Source organism: Phyllobates terribilis, unplaced genomic scaffold (assembly GCF_046119375.1).
Source record: "Phyllobates terribilis strain yellow unplaced genomic scaffold, ASM4611937v1 Scaffold_1__5_contigs__length_1240528914, whole genome shotgun sequence".
Taxonomy (NCBI): domain Eukaryota; kingdom Metazoa; phylum Chordata; class Amphibia; order Anura; family Dendrobatidae; genus Phyllobates; species Phyllobates terribilis.
In genome coordinates, this window is record NW_027362761.1 from 391,659,704 (window position 1) to 391,681,135 (window position 21,432).

Consider the following 21,432-nt stretch of genomic DNA (forward strand, 5'->3'; position numbering starts at 1 on the left):
CTACCTACTAGCTAACTAACTGTCACTATATCAGTAGTTGTAACCATGGATACGTAAGGTCCTGCAATGGTCTGCACATGAGAAAAGACATAGCATATCATAAGAACTATACTACATTTCTAATTGGAGGTATTTGCTAATGTTATTATTATTACACCTACTACATATTGGGATAGGATCTTGGACAAGGGACTACCCCTTTAAGGACTATAAATTAATATGTTGCTGACCAGCCAATCGCTGGGGCCTGTCAGCTGGCCAATGGCAAGGTGAGTAACTTTGATATTAACTTTAATATGCATGCCACCCAGCAGGTATAGAGAACAGTTACCCTTCAGAGGACTGAACTATAGTAGCTGCTTGGCGCTACTCAGTGATACCCCTGCTGAATGACCCACCCACAGATAGCAGTGCCTAACAGCCGAGGCACCTGGAGCAGGTAGCGGTAAAGTTTTAACAACTCTTTATTCTTTACATCATTATAGCGGCAGCCACTTTGCTTGAGCTGCAGCTCTGAGCTCTGTACAACAGTTTAGAAGATTCTCTTTATGGCAGCCACATGGGCATTACAACATTTTAGCCTTTTCCTGGAGAGCGTTGTGAGCATGCTCTATGACCTGGGGTCACTATACAGGGAAGGGTAGTAGGGGAGATACATTGTTGATGACAGAATACTGATGACAGAATGATATTCTAATCTTTGAATCTGATAACAGTTTGATGGTCTATAAACATGTAACTTACCTGCCCATCCTGCTAAGCAGCGGCAGTACCCAGTGGCTGGGTGGCAACCATCAGCATGGCTGCAGTCACAACGTTCAGTGCAATTCATTCCATAGGTGCCGTCCTTCAAATAAATACAACATTATCCACAATTGTATAAGTGTAAAACGGACGCTGGGCTTTTCTGTGATATAGAAAATATGCTACATCATAAATGTGCTCAATCCTAACCACAGGATATCAGAGGTCCTATGTTAGCATAATACGGCCTCGGAAATATGGCAATCCTGATATTTCTTTGCCTTCCTCTGCTGATAGTCACAAGATATATATTAAATACTTTCTGGTAACATATTGGTAGTTCAAATTTTAAGACCCTTTTACAGCTCAATCTCTCAGAGACACATCGATGGAGAATTTATTTATTGTGAAGGGAAGAAATATATAAGTGTATCAGGTACTGGAACTGTAAGGGGCGATTGGAGTCTATGGATTCATGATTGGCAGATTTTGTTAAGCATAGGACTATAAATTCCCATATATTACATAATTATTTAGAGTATATGTATCTTGGTTATTTTTAAAAATAAATAGAGGAAATTTAAATATTGTCATCCTATAAAAAAATAGAAATATCTTTGCATTTTACCTGGCAAGAAAGTTCACAGTTCACACCCCTCCAGCCTGGGGGACAGGTGCATGTTCCTATCAATGCGTTACAGGCTCCCCCATTCTGACACTGGCAGGTAAAATTACATCCCAAACCCCAGGATCCTCGGGGGCAGTTAATAGAGCAGTCAACACCATACCAACCTGAGAACAAAAATATATGTCCATATAAACAACTACGGTATTTATTCATACAAAATATGTCATAAAATATAAATACAGTACTTCATACAAACTTTACAGGTTTTTATGAGGTCCTTCACATTAGACAACAGAATGTTCCCATTATACAAGGTGTTTTATATGTCCTGCACATACTTGGATGAACTTCTTCCAGGTACTTTTGTTTTCTCCTACATTCTAAAAGTGCACTGAAAGGTCAAGAAGCTCCCAAGATGTCTAAACCCAGAGGAAATTAGCCAATTTGTGACCGAGAACGCATATTTATAAAAGACGCAGGAAGAATATAAGGCAAATGATGAAAGCACCTTTATTAGATACATAGACATTGGGGAAATTATTAAGAGGTATGTGTAAGATTTTTTGCTGAAAAAGTAGCACATTTTGGAGCATACCTAATTTGTGCAAACTTTTTTCACTTTTTCATCACTTTTGCAGGTTTTTATTTTTTAAAGTGCAGAGGCTTAGCAGAATAGAAGGGGCGTCCTGCAGCCCACCCATCTACTATCATCTACATGCAAAAGTAGCATAAATTATAGATTTTCAGGTGTACTGATGACTTAGTAATAAAGTGGAAATACCTTACACCAGCGAACCTTTGAGTAAGAGTGATTTATAACACCCTGATCTGAAAAAATCCCATAGACTTATAGTAAAGTGAAGTTCATAGGACAAAGTTTCTGCATGTGTAATTCTAAGACTGCTACTGACAACGTGTAATCAACACCAGCATTTCACACTGTAAAGAAGAGATCTTCAGCTTTGATGATTTAACATATTGGAATTTCTCATCCTATAATAGTAATTCAGAATGTTAAGCAGTCCTACCTGCTTTACATGTGCAGGAACCGTCCACTGGAGAGCACACGGCATTATTCTTACACATACATACAGAGGAGCAGTTGCTTCCATATGTGCCAGCTGGACAAGCTATTGAGCACGCCACGCCCTGGAACAGCAACGTTTTATGAGATCATTAACATCATCAGTTCATGACACACTGGAGTTGTTAAAAGATGGTTAACACAAGCACAGACTTAAAAACACTTAAAGGGTAATTTTCTCATGTTCCTTGCCCAAATTAATTTCATAAAATGCTTGAGAGGCGTTTAGCTTTATCTATTACATACAATGGCCTTAATATTAGTGATGTTATCACCGATATAGAGTTGTCGAAGCTCCAGGATTCTTTATGTGGGCACTAAGGATGGCTGCATACTCAGCGTACTTTTTCAGGTCTAACTGCTAGAAGCAGGGGCCGACATATCATTGATGCAACCTGTGCAGTCGCAAAGAGGCCCAAAAAGTAAGAGGGGCCATTTCCACTTCGAAAATATGTATAATTGTGCATTATAACGAGCTATTGACTGTAAAGGGCCCATATGTTCTTCTTGCATTGGAGCTCTCTTCTGTCTGTGTCCTCAGTGGCCAGCAGTAACTATTGGATTCTTGTGTACCCTAATAGAGGGGATTGTTGTATGACATGTCTTCAATTTCTATATCCTTTCCAAATGGGTGTGCAGGGAATGCTGGGATTATTAACTCTGGATTACAAATTATACAAAGTGGGCCATTTATATGGATACACCTGAATTAAACGGGAATAGTTGATGATATCAACTTGCAGTTTGTGACACATTAGTATATGGGAGGGGGAAAACTTTTCCAGATGGGTGGTGACCATGGTGGCCATTTTGAAGTCGGCCATTTTGGAGCCAACTTTATTTTTTTCAATGGGAAGAGGGTCATGTGACACATCAAACTTATTGAGAATTTCATCTCATATCTTCACAGCATAGACAATTGCTTTCAGATGACCCCAAAGATAAAAGTCTAAGGGGGTCAGATCGGGAGACCTTGGTGGCCATTCAACTGGTCCACGACGACCAATCCACTTTCCAGGAAACTGTTCATGTAGGAATGCTTGGACCTGACACCCATAATGTGGTGGTGCACCATCTTGTTGGAAAAACTCAGGGAAGGTGCCATCTTCAGTGCATAAAGAGGGCAACACATCATCATGTAGCGATTTCAGATATCCAGTGGCATTGAGGTTTCCACTGATGAAGAATGGCCCCACTATCTTTGTACCCCATATACCACACCATACCATCAAGATACGAGATGTGCAGCATCTGAAACAACGGATACTGGATGTCTGTGCTAGCATTTCTTCCGCAGTGTTGCTATCAGTGTGTCAAGAGTGGAGAAGAGGGTTGCATTGACAATCCAACACAATGGGCAGCACCTTGAACACATTTTATAAGTGGTCATAAATTTGTAAAAAACTCATGAAAGTCACGTTAAAACCAAGCACACCATTGTTATTCTTATGAAATTCTCAATAAGTTTGATGTGTCACATGACCCTCTTCCCATTAAAAAAAATAAAGTTGGATCCAAAATGGCTGACTTCAAAATGGCTGCCATGGTCACCACCCATCTGGAAAAGTTTTCCCCCTCCCATATACTAATGTGCCACAAACAGGAAGTTGATATCACCAACCATTCACATTTAATTTAGGTGTATCCATATAAATGGCCCACCCTGTATAGACTTCCCCTCAGATGAAGTCCTTATTGGGGTGGTGCTTCCCCTCAGGTGAAGTCCTTATTGTGGTGGTGCTTCCCCTCAGGTGAAGTCCTTATTGGGGTGGTGCTTCCCCTCAGGTGAAGTCCTTATGGGGTGGTGCTTCCCCTCAGGTGAAGTCCTTTTTGGGGTGGTGCTTCCCCTCAAGTGAAGTCCTTTTTGGGGTGGCACTTCCCCTCAGATGAAGTCTAGATTGGGATGGTGCTTCCCCTCAGGTGAAGCTCTGTCCAAGTTGGACTTTATCTCAAAATTTTTCAGGTGACTTCACATAAAGATGTATTCCCAGGTAAAGAAACAAATTCTGTGGATTTTTACCACAGAATTATATTAATTCTCTGCCAAATTACTACAAATGGTCAAAAAGCAAGTGAGAATGTATAGTTCACTAGTGGTGGCACTAAATAATAGCCAATCACCTACAGTACAGACCAAAAGTTTGGACACGCCTTCTCATTTAAAGATTTTTCTGTATTTTCATGACTATGAAAATTGTACATTCACACTGAAGGCATCAAAACTATGAATTAACACATGTGGAATTATATACTTAACAAAAAAGTGTGAAACAACTGAAAATATGTCTTACATTCTAGGTTCTTCAAAGTAGACACCTTTTGCTTTGATGACTGCTTTGCACACTCTTGGCATTCTCTTGATGAGTTTCAAGAGGTAGTCACCGGAAATGGTTTTCACTTCACAGGTGTGCCCTGTCAGGTTTAATAAGTGGGATTTCTTGCCTTATAAATGGGGTTGGGACCATCAGTTGTGTTGTGCAGAAGTCTGGTGGATACACAGCTGAACAGACTGTTAGCTGCATTTTTCTTGCCATAATACAAATTCTAAGTAAAGAAAAACGAGTGGCCATCATTACTTTAAGAAATTAAAGTCAGTCAGTCCGAAAAATTGAGAAAACTTTGAAAGTGTCCCCAAGTGCAGTTGCAAAAACCATCAAGCGCTACAAAGAAACAGGCTCACATGCGGACCGCCCCAGGAAAGGAAGACCAAGAGTCACCTCTGCTTCTGAGGATAAGTTTATCCGACTCACCAGCCTCAGAAATCGCAGGTTAACAGCAGCTCAGATTAGAGACCAGGTCAATGCCACACAGAGTTCTAGCAGCAGACACATCTCTTCAACAACTGTTAAGAGGAGACTTTGTGCAGCAGGCCTTCATGGTAAAATAGCTGCTAGGAAACCACTGCTAAGGACAGGCAACACGCAGAAGAGACTTGTTGGGGCTAAAGAACAGAAGGAATGGACATTAGACCAGTGGAAATCTGTGCTTTCGTCTGATGAGTCCAAATTTGAGATCTTTGGTTCCAACCACCTTGTCTTTGTGCAACGCAGAAAAGGTGAACGGATGGACTCTACATGCCTGGTTCCCACCGTGAAGCATGGAGGAGGAGGTGTGATGGTGTGGGGGTGCTTTGCTGGTGACATTGTTGGGGATTTATTCAAAATTGAAGGCATACTGAACCAGCATGGCTACCACAGCATCTTGCAGCGGCATGCTATTCCATCCGGTTTGCGTTTAGTTGGACCATCATTTATTTTTCAACAGGACAATGCACCAAACACACCTCCAGGCTGCGTAAGGGCTATTTGACCAAGAAGGGGAGTGATGGGGTGCTACGCCAGATGACCTGACCTCCACAGTCACCAGACCTGAACCCAATCGAGATGGTTTGGGGTGAGCTGGACCGCAGAGTGAAGGCAAAAGGGCCAACAAGTGCTAAGCATCTCTGGGAACTCCTTCAAGATTGTTGGACGACCATTTCCGGTGACTACCTTTTGAAGCTCATCAAGAGAATGCCAAGAGTGTGCAAAGCAGTAATCAAAGCAAAAGGTGGCTACTTTGAAGAACCTAGAATATAAGACATATTTTCAGTTGTGTCACACTTTTTTGTTAAGTATATAATTCCACATGTGTTAATTCATAGTTTTGATGCCTTCAGTGTGAATGTACAATTTTCATAGTCATGAAAATACAGAAAAATCTTTAAATGAAAAGGTGTGTCCAAACTTTTGGTCTGTACTGTATGTGTTGGCTGGCGGGCTTTTAATTGCTTGTTTACACAGGCAGACTGCAGTTTTAGATGTGCACTAAAGTATCAGTAAGATCATTCAGTGCACATAGGATGCCAATGTTCTCGGCAGCATTGGTCCTGTTTACACAGAATGATGCGCTGTCGAGAATGACGATCTTTTGTGAGAACGATTTTTAGGTGATCCGAGGCTTGTTTAAACTGCAAGATTATCATAAAATGAGTGTTCCTAGGAACGCTTCTTCACGATAATCTTGCATTGTAAGTGGACCTTTAGAGTTGCGGAAAGATTTTTCTACCTCTAAGGCTGTGTGCCCACGATGCATTTTTTAAGCGTTTCCGCAGCGGCAAAAATGCTGCAGAAACGCTTAAAAAACGCATGGTAGAAGGCCTGCCCTGTTCCCCAATGATAATCCGCATGTGCTGTGCACATGCTGCGGAAATTTCTGCTGCAGGTTATCATTGCGGAAAAAAACGCAGCACTACCAATTATTTTGCGGAAGCGCTGCGTTTTCGCCGCCATTGACTTGCATTGGAACGCATGGAATCCGCATCACTACATCTGTACATGCGTTTCTATGTGCGGATGGTACCCAGGTCTGGAGGACAGGAGACTCTCCTCCAGAACCGGGTACCATAGAACCTGTGAAAAAAAGAATAAAATAAAAAATAAATATTATATTTACCTTCTGATGGCCCGTGGTCTCCTTGTCTTCGCTTGCCGGCAGCTCGCGGTGGACTGAAGGACCTGCGCTGATGTCATTTAGTCATGTGACGGCAGGTCCTTCAGTGTAGTGTACCGTGAGCTGCCGGCAAGCCAGGATGGAGCGAATCAAGACTCCGGGGGCCATCAGAAGGTAAGTATAGATTTATTTTTTATTTTTTGACATTCTTTGAGGTCACACTATATAAATCCATGCCGGTTGCATGGATTTATATAGTGTGACCAAGTTGTCAAGCACTTTCCAAGTGATGCTAAAATCGCTTGGAAAGCGCTTGTCAACCCGCATGCCGTAATGCATGTGAAGAACGCTTCACATCTGCATGTCCCTGGCAGGAAAAACGCATGTGCAATCCGCATGTACAATCCGCATGTGTTTTTTCTGCCAGGGAGATGCAGAAACACTCAGGAAAAAATCCGGAGCATTTCTGCATCGTGGGCACACAGCCTTAATCAAAGTCGTTATTCAGTCTTATCTTATGTGTTATCAGATATATAATGTGTTATTGTAGAAATCTTTCATAGAGCTTGTTCACATGTTGCCTTGTTTTTTCTACATATTTTGCTTCGGAAAATGCGCAGTGAATGAGATTTCTGCTTATTTTTTCCTTGCAGATTTGAAGCATTTTCAAGTCTGCAACTCAGACTTCAATTCAGCATTTTTTACCCATTCAAATGAATGGGGAAAAAAGTATCAAAAACTCATGCAAATAAGTGTCAAAAATATTTTATACAGCTAGACACGTTTTTGGTGCAGAAGTGTCTGCTGCAAATACTTAATGTGTGCACATACCCATATGCCAGAGATGTCTGTCACTGCGGTATTCTGATTCCTTCAGATTACCATATAGACCAGGCGGCTGTGGTAACTCATGACCTACATGGCGGTGTCCATCACTCAGGACATGAGATATGTACTTGTTTAAGTATAACCATTACTTTTCATTGCTGTCTCCTAGTCGAATGGCTGTGAACTACCTATGAGGTGAATTCCAGCAGGTGACAAAGACACCTCAACATTTATTGGGGTACAGTTGGGAGGCCCCCATACACATTATAGACCATCGAACAAACCTGTCAGTATGGAAGGGCTCGGCCAACGTTAGTCTAATGGCCTTTAGTTTGGATATAAACTGCCCTTGTGCTATGTTTTCTGGATAATCCTTATCTCATTTAAAAGAACTAAGGGTCGTAAACTTTCTGCTTTATCTACTCCTAGGAGCTCCCATTGCCATCCCTGTTTTGAAGCTGCCAAACCAGCATAGATAATTCAGATCAGATATGTTTACTGCTTTGAAAAGTATCTTTGTGCAGGCTGTAATAAGTATGCCGCCTGTATTGTACAGTGTCAGGTCTTGTTGCTGTGTTCTAGGAAACTCCTAATCAGGGCTCAAGGATCACTGGTTGGGAAATACTGCAATAACTTGAAGCAAGTCAGGACTGGAATATGAGAATAAAGGCTCTGATTCATCAAGACTGGCATTTTTCACGCCCGTCTTGATGAGGGGGTGGGGTGGAGTGCATGCCTCTAAATGAATTAGGCAAGGCACAAAGTGGTGTGACACTCTATGCCAGAGACTGGAGTAAGATTTGTGGCGTAAGGTAAGCCACAGCTTGCCATTAATTTGACGAGTGGGGGTCGCCATCCATGCCCTGTCCTACCCAAGCTCTTCCCACTTTGTCAGAGTTGAGTTAAAAAACATTTTTGCAACCTCGCATTGCACCAACATTTTGCAACTTTTTATGCCAGTTTCCTAGCATAAAAGCTTTGATGAATCAGGGCCAATGGCTCTACATTAATGAGCCTACTGCTATGTGCGTACTACTCAACCCATCAGCTGCCGGTAGGTGGAAGAGATAAAAAGAGTTTGCTGGAAACGAAGATATGCAAACTACATATTCTCTAGGTAAAGGACAGCCACCAAGCAACAACGTCCAACCTAAACTCCCAAATTTTGGCCTGCCGTTACTCTCAGAATTGCATCCCTTATGTAATGGGGGCTTAACTAACAGTTTATAGAGGTGGTATGTTATTTCTAAATGTTGGCACAACAAATGTCCAGATGTCCAGAACAATTCTGGAATCGATGGGCCTACAATAAAAGCATCAAAAACTTTCATATTTTATGTAATGTTTTTCCTGCCAACCCTCCAGTAATTGCAGCAGATTTTCGTGTGCACATACCCTAACTGATTAGAAGCTACAGTATGTGTATAAGTCTGCGAAGCCTTTCTATAGTGGAGGTGAAATGTGTCATATACGTGTCGAACCAACAACTTATAGACATTAACATCTCTAAGAATTTAGGCTTCTCTCTTTTAAACCTACGAGAACAGGAAATAGAGCAGCTTAGGTTCTGAATTACCGTAAAACCCGGAGCGCAGATGCATTTCCCAGTCACGCTATCACAGTCTGCCCCATTTTGGCAGCTGCAGATCTGCTGACAGGATTCGCCATAGAAGCCGGGAGAACAAGTCTCGTTGCAGTAGAGTCCAGACCAGCCAGGCTTACAGGAACATTCTCCAGACATAGGATGACAGCTGAGGGGACAGGATGAAAGAGACGCGTCAACAAATGATCCTGAGGCTGAATATGACACCAAGGGCAAAATTATTACAGTTTTCCCCATCATTGTTTTAAGGATAAAAGTGCTAAACGATTCATTTCTGATGAACAGTAATTTTTACCTTTACTTTATGCCTTGATATTCCAGGCATAATTGTTTTAGAATTAAAAAATATATATCAAATACAATTTAAGGAATTAGAATGTTATTTTCTTTTACTGCAAATTTCATTCTTAGCTTTTGTCTTGCTCAATAATTTTAATATAGTATAATATAAAAATATTTTCAACAGATATGACTATTTATTTCCACAAATTTTATTTTGTCTTAAAGGGTTGGTCCAGTCATAACATATCAATCACATATTCACAGGATAGCTCAGATCGGTGGGGGTCCGGCTCCCAGAACTACCATTGATCAGCTGTTATTTGCTTCAGCGGTGTGACAGATGTAAACACATGGATAGAAGCTACAAAGCCCAGCGCCATTCAATGTGTAGAAGAAGAGCTCCTCCAGATAAGTCATCAATATGTTATGAACAGTCAGCCACTTTAACTTTAGTCCCACTGTAACCTCATGGCCTGGTCATTCACTAACTCTTTACAATAGTGAAAGCAAGTAAGGTATTTAGGACTTTTTTAAAATTTGCTTTAAAATTGGCCAAACAATTTAGATAGCTGTTGACTGGAAACTTGTTCATCCAGACCAACCGGCCCTTGGCGAATAAGTTCTCAATAGAGAGAGAGGGTAAAAAACTTCTAATAAAAACTCCATCTCCTGTGAGAACAAGAGAATGTTTTTGTTTTAAATATGCCCAAACCGACTTTACCCCCCATTGTGTGCCAATGTGGACAATCAGGACATCGTCATACACATTGGATGGTCGTCAGTTCATCTAATCTGTATGGCCACCTTTGCAAAAGTGCAAGTGCAGAAGTAGGGTCTATGGGTGAATGATTCTCCTAGTGAGTGCCAATTAAGTGTAAGGAGACTTTTAGGCTATGCAATGCTCCTCTGGGAATTTAGATATGCAAATATCCTCTTCAGAGAGGAAGAGGTCTAGAAAACTAGTGCTACCTATTAGTGCAGCAATCCTAAAAGTCAATGAAGAAGTAATAATGATGGGTTTAAGGAAAACATAATACATGGCTGTCCTTCCAAAATGTCTAGGAGAGACCCAAAACAAGATTAGAGCTAAAGAGTGGCGGTAAGAAGGACTGTTTCTTTTATATAGCTATAGTAATTACTATAGGAGGGCACTTTAGTTCTCATTATATGGGAACTGTGTCTGTTTGTAAAAATGTTACTTATATCATAGATCCCATGACTAATGAAAGAGAGTCAACAAAACCTCTGATACTACCCACACTATAGTGTTTGTCGAATTCAAGGGCATGGAACCATAATCATCCAACAAAATGCCATGCCATGTGAATAATTGCCACAAGCCACATTTTTTGTTGCATTTGCAGTCAGCACAGTATGGATACATTAGTTTCTGTGATTGTTTTATAATGAGGATTCATTTGTTGCTTTCTGTGCACTGATTGTTTTATCTTCTGTTCAGCACGTGGCAAGGAAACAAATGACTGCATTGACCTTTGCTGTTACAGACTCCGGCCATACATCCATTACCTGGCTAGGAGACCATCTGTCTCTACCTGGAACAGCAGTCCCATTGAGCCTACAGTTAAAGCAGCTGCTGTTACATAGCAAAGTGACATGGTCAGCTGTGTAATAAGACGCATGTTAACACCAGCAGTACAATAGGACACTTGTGCCCCTCTCTGGTACAATCCTCCCGCTCACTACAAGGGCAGGTCTAAGAAGTAAATCAAATGTTTTGTCAGTGTAAAGATTGTTTTATGGGGCTCTTCAGACTGTCAGCCTCCGCTGGGCGTCTGTGGATTAACATGCTGAATGGGGGGTAAAGCAATGAAAACTGAACTACTTGAATTATTACCGTGAGAGAAGGTAGTTAAAGGGTTCAGAATTTTGCCACCTAATCTGAGAGCAGCATAATGTAGAGACAACCACCCCTGATTCCAGCGATGTGTCACTAACTGGGCTGCTTGCTGAAATTTTTATAAAAAATCACTAATATATCAGCAGGAGATTAACACTAGACAACTAGTAAACCTGCTGCCGTGTATTCCTTCATGAGCTCTGTGTAACCCCGCCACCACCACTGATTGGCAGCTTTCTGCCTATGCACAGTGTACGTAGAAATCTGCCAATCAGTGATGTGCACAGGGTTAGAGCTCCGCATTCAGAGAACTGGTAGCTTCCAGGAGATATTTTATCAAAACTGCAGCAGGCAGCACAGTATGTTATCCATCATTGGAATCAGGGTCTCTGCCTCTACATCATGCTGCTCTTAAATAGGGTAGTAAAAACCTGTTGACAGATTCCCTTTAATGCCACCCAAAGTATGCTCTTTAATATAAGAAATATCCTTATTTTGGCATATAAATACAAATGCCCTGATCTACCGGTATCAATAGCCAGTTTTACAAAATCCGAGAATGATCTTGCCCAATACAGACATGAGCAAGCTGAATGTTTGCAAAATGCAACTATGTGATTTCTGCAGAACTTGCAGGACTAGCAGACGTTCCTGTGACTAAATCTGCTTTTTTAATGTGATTTGCTTTGTAAAAATAAGGAAACAGTTACACTTTGTTTGTTGCACAATTTTGCTTACCGTGTGTTTTCTTAAGGCCACCATAGACATTAAACTTATTTTAGCTGAACCTGCTGATATTGAGGGCCTCTTGACTCTCCTCCGACAGATGATGTTGGGACACATAAGGATTCAGCAAGTGCAATTTCAGACAGCATCTCTCTCATAGACAACACAAGAGCACTGGGATCTGCAGAACACATCCCAGGACTCCTGTCTATGGAGAAGTCAAGAGAGGAGACAGCCATCGCTTGGCCAACAGTTGTCTATTGTGTATAGGGGGCTTTACTTTATCCTAATCTTTAGCCAAAGACAATATATTATTCTTACAAGTACTGGTAGTTCAATGGGTAATGCAATGATAATCCGCAGCGGAAATGTCCGCAGCATGTGCACAGCACATGCAGATTATCATTGGGGAACATGGCAGGCCTTCTACCATGCGTTTAAGCGTTTCTGCAGAATTTTTGCTGTTGCTGAAACGCTTAAAAAACGCATCGTGGGCACACAGCCTTACAAGGACTTATGCATAATATATTGATTCCATTATTATGATGGTTGTGTAGTCTTTGTTGTCCTTTTCTTCCGTCTACTGGCCATTATTATTATATGTTCTCATGTATTGCTGATGTAATCTCCCATTATGCCTCTCTCTCCGCAACTCCTCCTACCCTACCTACTTACTTACATCCTTTTATTCTGGTCAGAGCTGGAGAGAGGATTCTCCTGTTACCTCAATCCTCCACCCTTCATCTTCTACCTCATATTCATCCCTTCATCTTCCCCAGACATCTCAAACTACCTAAAAGTTCGTGCAGCTGGTCAGGCTAAGGAGGAGAGGATAGCGAGTAACCTACAGTATCTACCATTGCTTATACAGAGATCCATGCTCACATCCCTCATACAAATCTCACCTACGTACATCGGTGGCATAATAAGTGTAATGATATATCTTGAACATTTATTATTGTGTGGAGAGACAGTCCTATCTCATATGTGTGGGCACTTTTAGCCGATAGATTTTAATAGACCTCATTGTGTATAGGCAGGTTTAGGAGTTCTTTTATGAATGTGTAAATAAAAATCCATATGGATATTTTTAATCATTCTGGTATGAAACCCACATGATATTTTTCATTTTGTTGATTACAGTTGTGAAAAAATCAGTAAACTGATATACTGTGAATAGCAACTGGCAAAACCATTTTAATTCTGGCATTTCCAGGATTGGTTTCATACGTGTTATAAATAATCATAGAGGGGAAGTCTGTGGCTATGTGTGTAGGTGTTGGTTTTTAAAGGGCAAATTCACACATGTTAATCCTAAAGAAGGAATATGGCATTACTATTAAGGCTGATGGCTGTTAATAGGATATGCATAGGAGCACAGGGGTTTCAGATCATATTTGATCAGGGAATAGCAATAGAGTAGGTCTTTTTTTTACCATTTTATTCCTCCAATACAAAGCTGATACGCTTTATGTTCATCTAAAACAGAATGTAAAAATACTTAGCTGTAGCAAACAAACATAGAACAATGGGCACATGCCAGGGGACACACTGAGCCTATGTACTGTACTTTGTGGATAGAATTTGTGAAATATCTAAATACAACTGGGAAGTAAAAACTTTTAGACCAAATTCCCTGAAAGTCTTTGTCATCTTGTAATACATTGAGCCAGGTTATCCTAACAAAAATAGGAGCGATGCTTGTTTTTATGATTAGTTTGGCTTAGCATGAGTAACGCCCAGGCATCTCGTTCTTTTTAGATAGTTTCCGAGCCAGCTTTGCTTGGGGGTATGTGTCTGGAGTGAGTAGTTATAATCATTCGTAGCCAAGATGAGCCAGCAAAGCATTAACTATCGTCTCAACGCTGATTAATCACAGCACCTCAAGTCAATAGATGAAATTGCTTTAACTAATGGGGACTGTTGATTATGCCATTTTACTACTACAGACTAGTAAAATCCGGGAAATGCTGAATACACTGTATATAAAATAAACAAATGTGAATCCAGATCATTGCAGGAAGAGAAATAATTCACCTTTATGGCAATCCTTCCCAGAATGATATACTCCTAATTACACAAACTGCTTACTAGCCAGCCCTTTTATTGTTACAGTGGTCTTAGTATACAAAATATGGCTTTATATAGGATAAATTAACCCCTTTCCGCATTAGAACATGAATCAATGTCCTGGGCAGGGGTCTGCATGTGTTGAGGGGGCTCAGGAGCTTGGCTCCCTCTACATCTGGTATATGCCGGCTATATTACACCGGCTGAGCTCCATACGAGACCATGACTTGTTCTTTATACTGCAATAGTGTGGAATTACATTATATAGTTCAAGCACTTAAATGGTCGCAGGTTCAAGTCCTCTAACTAAAAAATAAGGTAAAAAAGTTAAGAAAAATGAAAAAAAAAAAATTAAAAACATGTAAAAAATCTAAAAATTCAAAGCACTCCCCTTTTAAACTGTAAAAAATCAAGAAAAGAAAAAAAAATTGGTATCGCCATGTACGTAAAAGTCCAATTTTTCAAAATGTAAAATTAGTTGACCTGTATAGCAAACACTGTAAGGATAAAAAATAAATGATAAAAATCGAATAAACAGTGGTTAAAATATCATATGTACCCCTGAATTGACGAAAAACTGAAAACTTTACTGGTCTTGGAAAAGTGGCAACACAAACCCAAAAATAATTTTTCACAAAATTCTGAATATTTTTTTTCCAATTACTTAAATAGAAAAATATTGACGTAAGTTTGGTATTGGCGTAATCGTAATGACCTAGCGAATCATGTTGCCAGGTCATTTGTGTCGCACAAAGAACACTGTAAAAACACTTTTTTTTCACCATTTCATCTCACTTGGAATAGTTTTCCCATTTTTTAGTACATTGTATGGCAAAATAAATGGTGTCATTGAAAACTACAGCTTGTTCCGCAAAAAAACAAGCCCTAGTATGTCTAGGTCAAAAAAAAAATAAAAAAGGTATGCCTCTTGGAGAAAGGAGAAGATAAAATGAAGTGCAAAAGTCAAAAATTCCCTGGTCATTAAAGGGGTTTTCTGGGAGTTTCACAATGATGGCCTTTAGGATAGATCATCAATATCTGATCGATGGTGGGTGTGCTGGATGCTGCACCCCAATCATCTGTTGCCAATACCGGTGGCGGACGGAATTGCCCATTTATGACGCTGCACACTGCACAGCACAGCTCCATCTACTGTATAGTGGCCACAGCCTGGTACTGCACATTCACACCCTATTTGAATCAATAGGGAGCAGATGTTCAATAGCCAGGCATGACCATTTGAGCAACTCAGCACTTCCGTCCGACAGTGGGATCTGCCGATCGGAGGAGATGCCATGTATCGCACCTCCATTGATCAGATATTGATGACTGTGAGAGTCCCAGACAACCCCTCTAATTGGATACACTGCGTGTTAACTTCATCCAATGTTGCTGCTTCCAGCACTGAATGTTCTTCGAAATTAAAACCCCTTGAAGCCTTATTTATATGAAAATTAATTTAGATTTCTTTAATATTATTAACTGCCACTGGTATTAGGATCGATAAATCATAAAAAGTTCAACACAACTGTTTTTTCAACACAGTTCAATACAAAATTGCAAATTCTTTTTCATGAGTTTACTCTATCATTACAGCATAACCCTACTACTTTCAGTTGTCATTGATGATATCAGAGGCTCATAGATAAGTGTCCTTGAGATGAAAACTGTACAAACACTTGGATCAGTACCTGGTACGCGGCAAACCTTCTATTCTTCTTTTCCATATCTTGGAACAGCAGGACAAACAAATCTATTACTTTCATTAGTGCTTGTGCAAATTCTGACTACAAGGCCCAGATGTTAACAGAATGTCAGGTACCTCTGGTTTTGGCATTAGATGGCATCTTAAAGGAGTTGTTAATTTTCATTCTTTTTTAATCCGTTGAATTCCTGTGTATAACAACATTAAACACACCAGTACTTACCCATTGGCACTCTGGTCCAGTCTTTGTTAATGTGGCTGATGCAGTGGTGACGCCACTAATGCAGTCTGGTGCCCTCTACATCAACATCACTGCTGAGCCCACTGCGACCACATCAATTAAGACTGGAGACAGCAGAGCTAGAGCTGGAGCAGAAATTAGTATGTGCAGCTGTCTTTGTTATTTTTATGCACAGGAACCCAACCAATCTAAAAAGAATTAAAATGAACAACCTGTAGGGATTGTACTCACTCAGGTGCAATGAGAGGCAAACAGGAGGCATGTTCCTTTAAATGTCCACAGCGGTTTATTAACTTCATAAACCGTCAAAAACTAAATGCAAACAAACAGCCTTTAGTGCAGGCTAAAGCAAAAGAAAGTCCTTTAAGCAAAGTCTCTGGTAAACCGGACCTGTGGTCACACAGGCTGGTAAGCATCCAGCACACAGCTCAGTCTGGAGACAACACACTGGAGGCCTTCTCCCTCCAAACACAGACCATGTGCCAAACAACAGCCTCCATTATATAGGCTGTTAACCACACCCAGAGGTGAGGTATGTGGGTAGCTGGACTACGTGACCATTAGCCACCTTACATACCCCTTTAACACAAAGTAGAGCGCTGGATCCCAATACCACTCAATGACTGGATGCAACAGTGGTTGAGCTGGAGCAAAAAAGGCAAACACAATTCTGGGTTGCATTAACAGAAGCATACAGTCTAGATCATGTGAAGTACTGTAATTATAGCCCTCTACTCCTCTTTGGTCAGACCTCATCTGGAATACTGTGTCCAGTTCGGGGCACCACATGAAGAAACTGGGGCAAGTTCAGAGAAGAGCGACCAGAATGGTGATCAGTCTGCAAACAATGTCGCATGAGGAATGGTTCGAGGATTTGGGAATGATTAGCTTGCAAAAGAGAAAACTGAGAGGAGACTTAATAGCTGTCTACAAATATCTGAAGGGATGTCACAGTGTAGAGGGATCAGCTTTATTCTCATTTGCACATGGAAACACGAGAAGCAATGGAATGAAACTGAAAGGGAGAAGATACAGATTAGATATTAGAAAAAACTTTTTGACAGTTCGGGTGATCAATGAGTGGAACAGGCTGCCACGAGAGATGGTGAGTTCCCCTTCAATGGAAATCTTCAAACAGAGGCTGGACAGACATCTGTCTGAGATGGTTTAGTGAATCCTGCATTGAGCAGAGGGTTGGACATGATGACCCTGGAGGTCCCTTCCAACTTTAACATTCTATGATTCTATGTATTTATGCACTCCTACATATACAATAACCCTCCTGGTATTTTTCATGACAAGCACACTATATGTTTATAGGTTACAGAAAACAAGCTTTTATTTTTTATAGTCTTTGAAAACAAATTCCACGTTACCTGTGTGTATTCATTCCATGGCATGGGCACGTTTTATCACACTTCATCCCATAGACGCCCTCTGAGCACAGAGTCTTTTCACAGTGTTTCCCGGTATAACCTGGTTCACAAAGGCAAGCACCACTGATGTGGTAACATTTTCCACCATTAAGACATTGGCAGGTCTCTGCGCACTTTCTTCCATACATCCCTACGGGGCATTCTTCCTGGCATCTAAACACATTTAAAAACAGAATATGATTCATTAGGATTGGCAATGTGCAGAAATTCACCTAAACTTCTTACATGAAGACAATAGATGGGAATGATGATTTATAAAACGAATTGTAAAATGAATGTAGAATAAAAGAATCACCATCATTCTCAATTCTACAAAATTAAAAACAAAATTGCAATTAGATCCTAAATCTACACATCAGTATAACCCTTCCTCACCGTTCTCCGTTGTAGCCAGGGCTGCAGTGACATTGACCGGTAGCAGAGTCACATGTACCGCCATTGTGACACTGGCACTCCTGAGTACAGTTTCTGCCATAGCGACCCTCAGGGCAAGGCTGGCCACAGACTGTGCCCTAAATTGAAACAGAAGGTTATCACACAGCGTCAAAAAATGATGAACGCACTGTGACTGCAGATAATTAAAATAAGCACCTGACCCCATGAATTGTAGACAATTACCCCGAGGCACAAGAATATAAACTGTTACAGATCAAGATCATACCATGAAATGTCAGGTGTCACAGCACAATATTATCTGACATAAAGCAATGTATGAAATAAATTATATTTTTTATGGATCAAAGTTCTAGAGGATTTATTTGTAGACTGTAGATATCATTTCAAAATACTCAAAACTGAAAATTATTTAATCTTGATGCAATGGCATAAGTAATAAATGTCTGACAGTTGGGGGCCCCCATCACTGGGACCCTTCCTGACCACTAGAATCTGGGTCCTGAGTTTTCTTGCTGAAGCTTGGATTGAATGCAGTGACATGGATGCACACGCGCTATTCGATGTCTATGGGGCTGACAGAGATCGTTAGTTGTGTGAATGAACAATATAATATTTTAATAGTTCTGACTTTTGTAAATGCGGTAATGCCTAATATGTTTGCTTTTTTTTTAGATATTTTAACAAAGTTTTTTTAATATTTTTAAACTTTTTTTTATCTTCTTTAGTCCCACTGGCTGAAGTGAACATGTGACCACTTAATCGCTGGTACAATAAATTGCAATACTATATTGCAGTCTATTGTCCTATCAACTTCCTGCCATTAAGGGGTTAATAGACATACCAACGTGGCAGACATGGGGCTCTTCATTAATCCTCTGGTTACCATGGAAAACCATCCATACTCAATGATCACATGGCACGGGGCTATGAAATGTCAGAGACCACTGTATATCCGTCTAGATGCCATAGTCACTCAGTGTCTATCAAAGTGCTCAACTCTTGTGCTGGCGCCATAAACTGCTTTCAGCATAGGAACAAGGCATGCATGGGAGCTTTGTTTATGCTTCTGCAGCCGTGACATCCCATTTGTACCCTGTGATCATGTTTCCAGTGTGCTATGCGGTGACTGAGACCCGCTCTGCTCTGTCTAACCACTTATATGTCACAGTCGATTTTGGCTCTGGCATCTAAGGGGATAAACTGCCTGCTAGCTCCGACACTGATGTAAAGAGCAAGATCATCTCCGCGGTCTCCTGGCTTCCTGCTTGCCAAGGGACAGTGCGATTCTGATTGATTGACAGTTCAGACCAGTAGCATAGTCACTCCACTGACCTGAAATGTCCTTTCTCTAATGCTGCAAGCAGAGAGAGCTTTTCCTCTACGGAATCGGAAGAGATCAGGTGCACTGAAGTGGCCTGATATGAGATCCTGTCAGAGCAGCACTGACAAGCTGTATAGAAAAGAGCTTGTAAGCACTGCGCTGCTGACCTAGGCACCACTGATAAACTGCAACGGTGACTGGTAACTAAGACAAGGAGCAGTAATTAAGTAAATTGTTTTTACAAACACTTTGCAATTTTTGTACATTAAAGAACACGAGAATAACTCTTTGAGTCAAGATCGCTGATCCAATGATCTCTAGCTGTGGGTTGGTTTCCCTCTCTGTTGGACCACAGATTGTGTTGTCTCTGTCCAACTGCTGATAACGCTCTTGTCTTGATTTGCTGTGTTGCTTCTGTGCAGGTGTTTTCACTTCCTTGTCTTGGTTTCTCCTATCACATCTTGGGAGGGGCTATTTATACTCTCCTGGCTCATGCAGCCTTTACTGGCTATATTCCAAGTTAGAAGGATGTTTGGAGTCCCAGCTCCCCAGTGAAGGATTATTTTGATGAGGTTTTCTCTATTGCTTCTCCTGTGGTTTGTTTGCGTGTTCCCCTTCCCAGCATTCTTCCCATTTTGTTAAATTCAGGGTCTGGGGGTTTTCACGTATACCAAAGGTCTTTTTGGGTTCCTTTCTTTTCCTTCCATGTTTCATATATAACTGTGGAAAGAACGTCTCTAGCCTGTGTCTCACCCTCTGTCTGTGTGCACTCCATTCTGTTATTATGGTTTTGGGATACATTATGTGTATAGCTGAGGGTTCAGTTAACGACACTCAGGGTCAGCAGACGTAGAGTGGAGGCGCCATTGTGTAATTTTAGGGTGTCGACATCCACATTCAGGCAGGGACCGATTAGGGTCAGGTTAGGGATTTGTATATGAACCTGTGGTGTGCATGTTTTACATCTCCCCTGGTTTGTTCATCCCCTTGTCAGTGCTAGGGTTCAGTCATAACTATTGCCTAGCATCACTGATTCCTCTCAGTGAAACATTGAAATGATTTCATAGCTGGTGCACAGACTTTTCTATAGTTCTATAATCACACATAGATACAATATTTAAACCTAAGTAATAACTGTGTCCAGTATTACTAATATGCTGTTTTGTGTAGTATTACGATACTCTTTTTCTGCTAATATAAGTAACAAGTCCTATTACTATAATTTTGTACATAATAGTGCTGAGAGTGGATCGTTCTCCAGGAAATAAATCAATTAAGTTAGACTAAGCTTTTAAATGTAATTATTTGACGTACATCATATTATAATGGACTCACACTCCCCCAGGCGGGAATAAGAAGATATTCTGGTGCATTGTGTCACTTAATTAATTACTATTTTCACTAAAGGTCATTCAGTGAGATAGAAAAGGGGTATTGACTGAATTAGTTAATTATTTTTCATTGATTACATTGCATAGTTAAAGCTGTCCGAATCTAACTAGAGTAATGAGTTCATGTGACGTACCATCCACCCCGCAGGGCAACTGCATTCTCCAGTGACGTGGTGGCAAACTCCACCATTCTGACATGGACATCTTTCTTCACACTGAGGACCATGTTTACCGGGAGGGCAAAGATCTTCACAGCTAAAGGGCAGACAAATGATATACTGGTTAAAAGCTGGATAATAAAACTATATTACTTTAAAGTGGCATTGGATAAGCTCTTTCTGTAAGCCTATAGACTGCAATGGAGATTGACCCTTATTCATCAGATAGTTCTGGGTCTCAGAGGTGGGACCTGCACTTTTCAAGTAGTCGAGGCATTGTATGTGAATATGCCATAATGTTTAAGTTGTGACCTGTCCTTTATACATATCATGTTTTAGGGAGTCTGAAAAAAAATCGTATTAATAGCACTGAATCACTATTATTTATAGGTCATAATCTACAGATAATGCCTCAGGCAATTTGCAGGCTACATTTTTTACAAATAGTATGAAAATCTATGGAAAAACAAAAGCATAAAACATATTACACTATTGGATTCACTAAAGATCAATTAAAATTATTTTTCATA

At 40.6% G+C, this 21,432-nt stretch overlaps 1 protein-coding gene across 4 annotated transcripts in view; it reads right to left on the reverse strand.

Annotated features, from left to right (window-relative positions):
• The window catches only part of MEGF10 (multiple EGF like domains 10), a 132,630-nt gene that overhangs the window by 25,345 nt on the left and 85,853 nt on the right, over positions 1–21,432 (reverse strand). For all 4 annotated transcript variants that reach the window (XM_073676625.1, XM_073676619.1, XM_073676614.1 and 1 more), the window contains 7 exons: positions 20,879–20,999; positions 18,012–18,148; positions 17,577–17,789; positions 9,292–9,466; positions 2,401–2,521; positions 1,373–1,536; positions 745–847 (listed from right to left, as the gene is read on the reverse strand). In XM_073676625.1, coding sequence (XP_073532726.1) covers positions 745–847; positions 1,373–1,536; positions 2,401–2,521; positions 9,292–9,466; positions 17,577–17,789; positions 18,012–18,148; positions 20,879–20,999 — 1,034 coding nt within the window. The remainder of the gene's footprint in view (positions 1–744; positions 848–1,372; positions 1,537–2,400; positions 2,522–9,291; positions 9,467–17,576; positions 17,790–18,011; positions 18,149–20,878; positions 21,000–21,432) is intronic.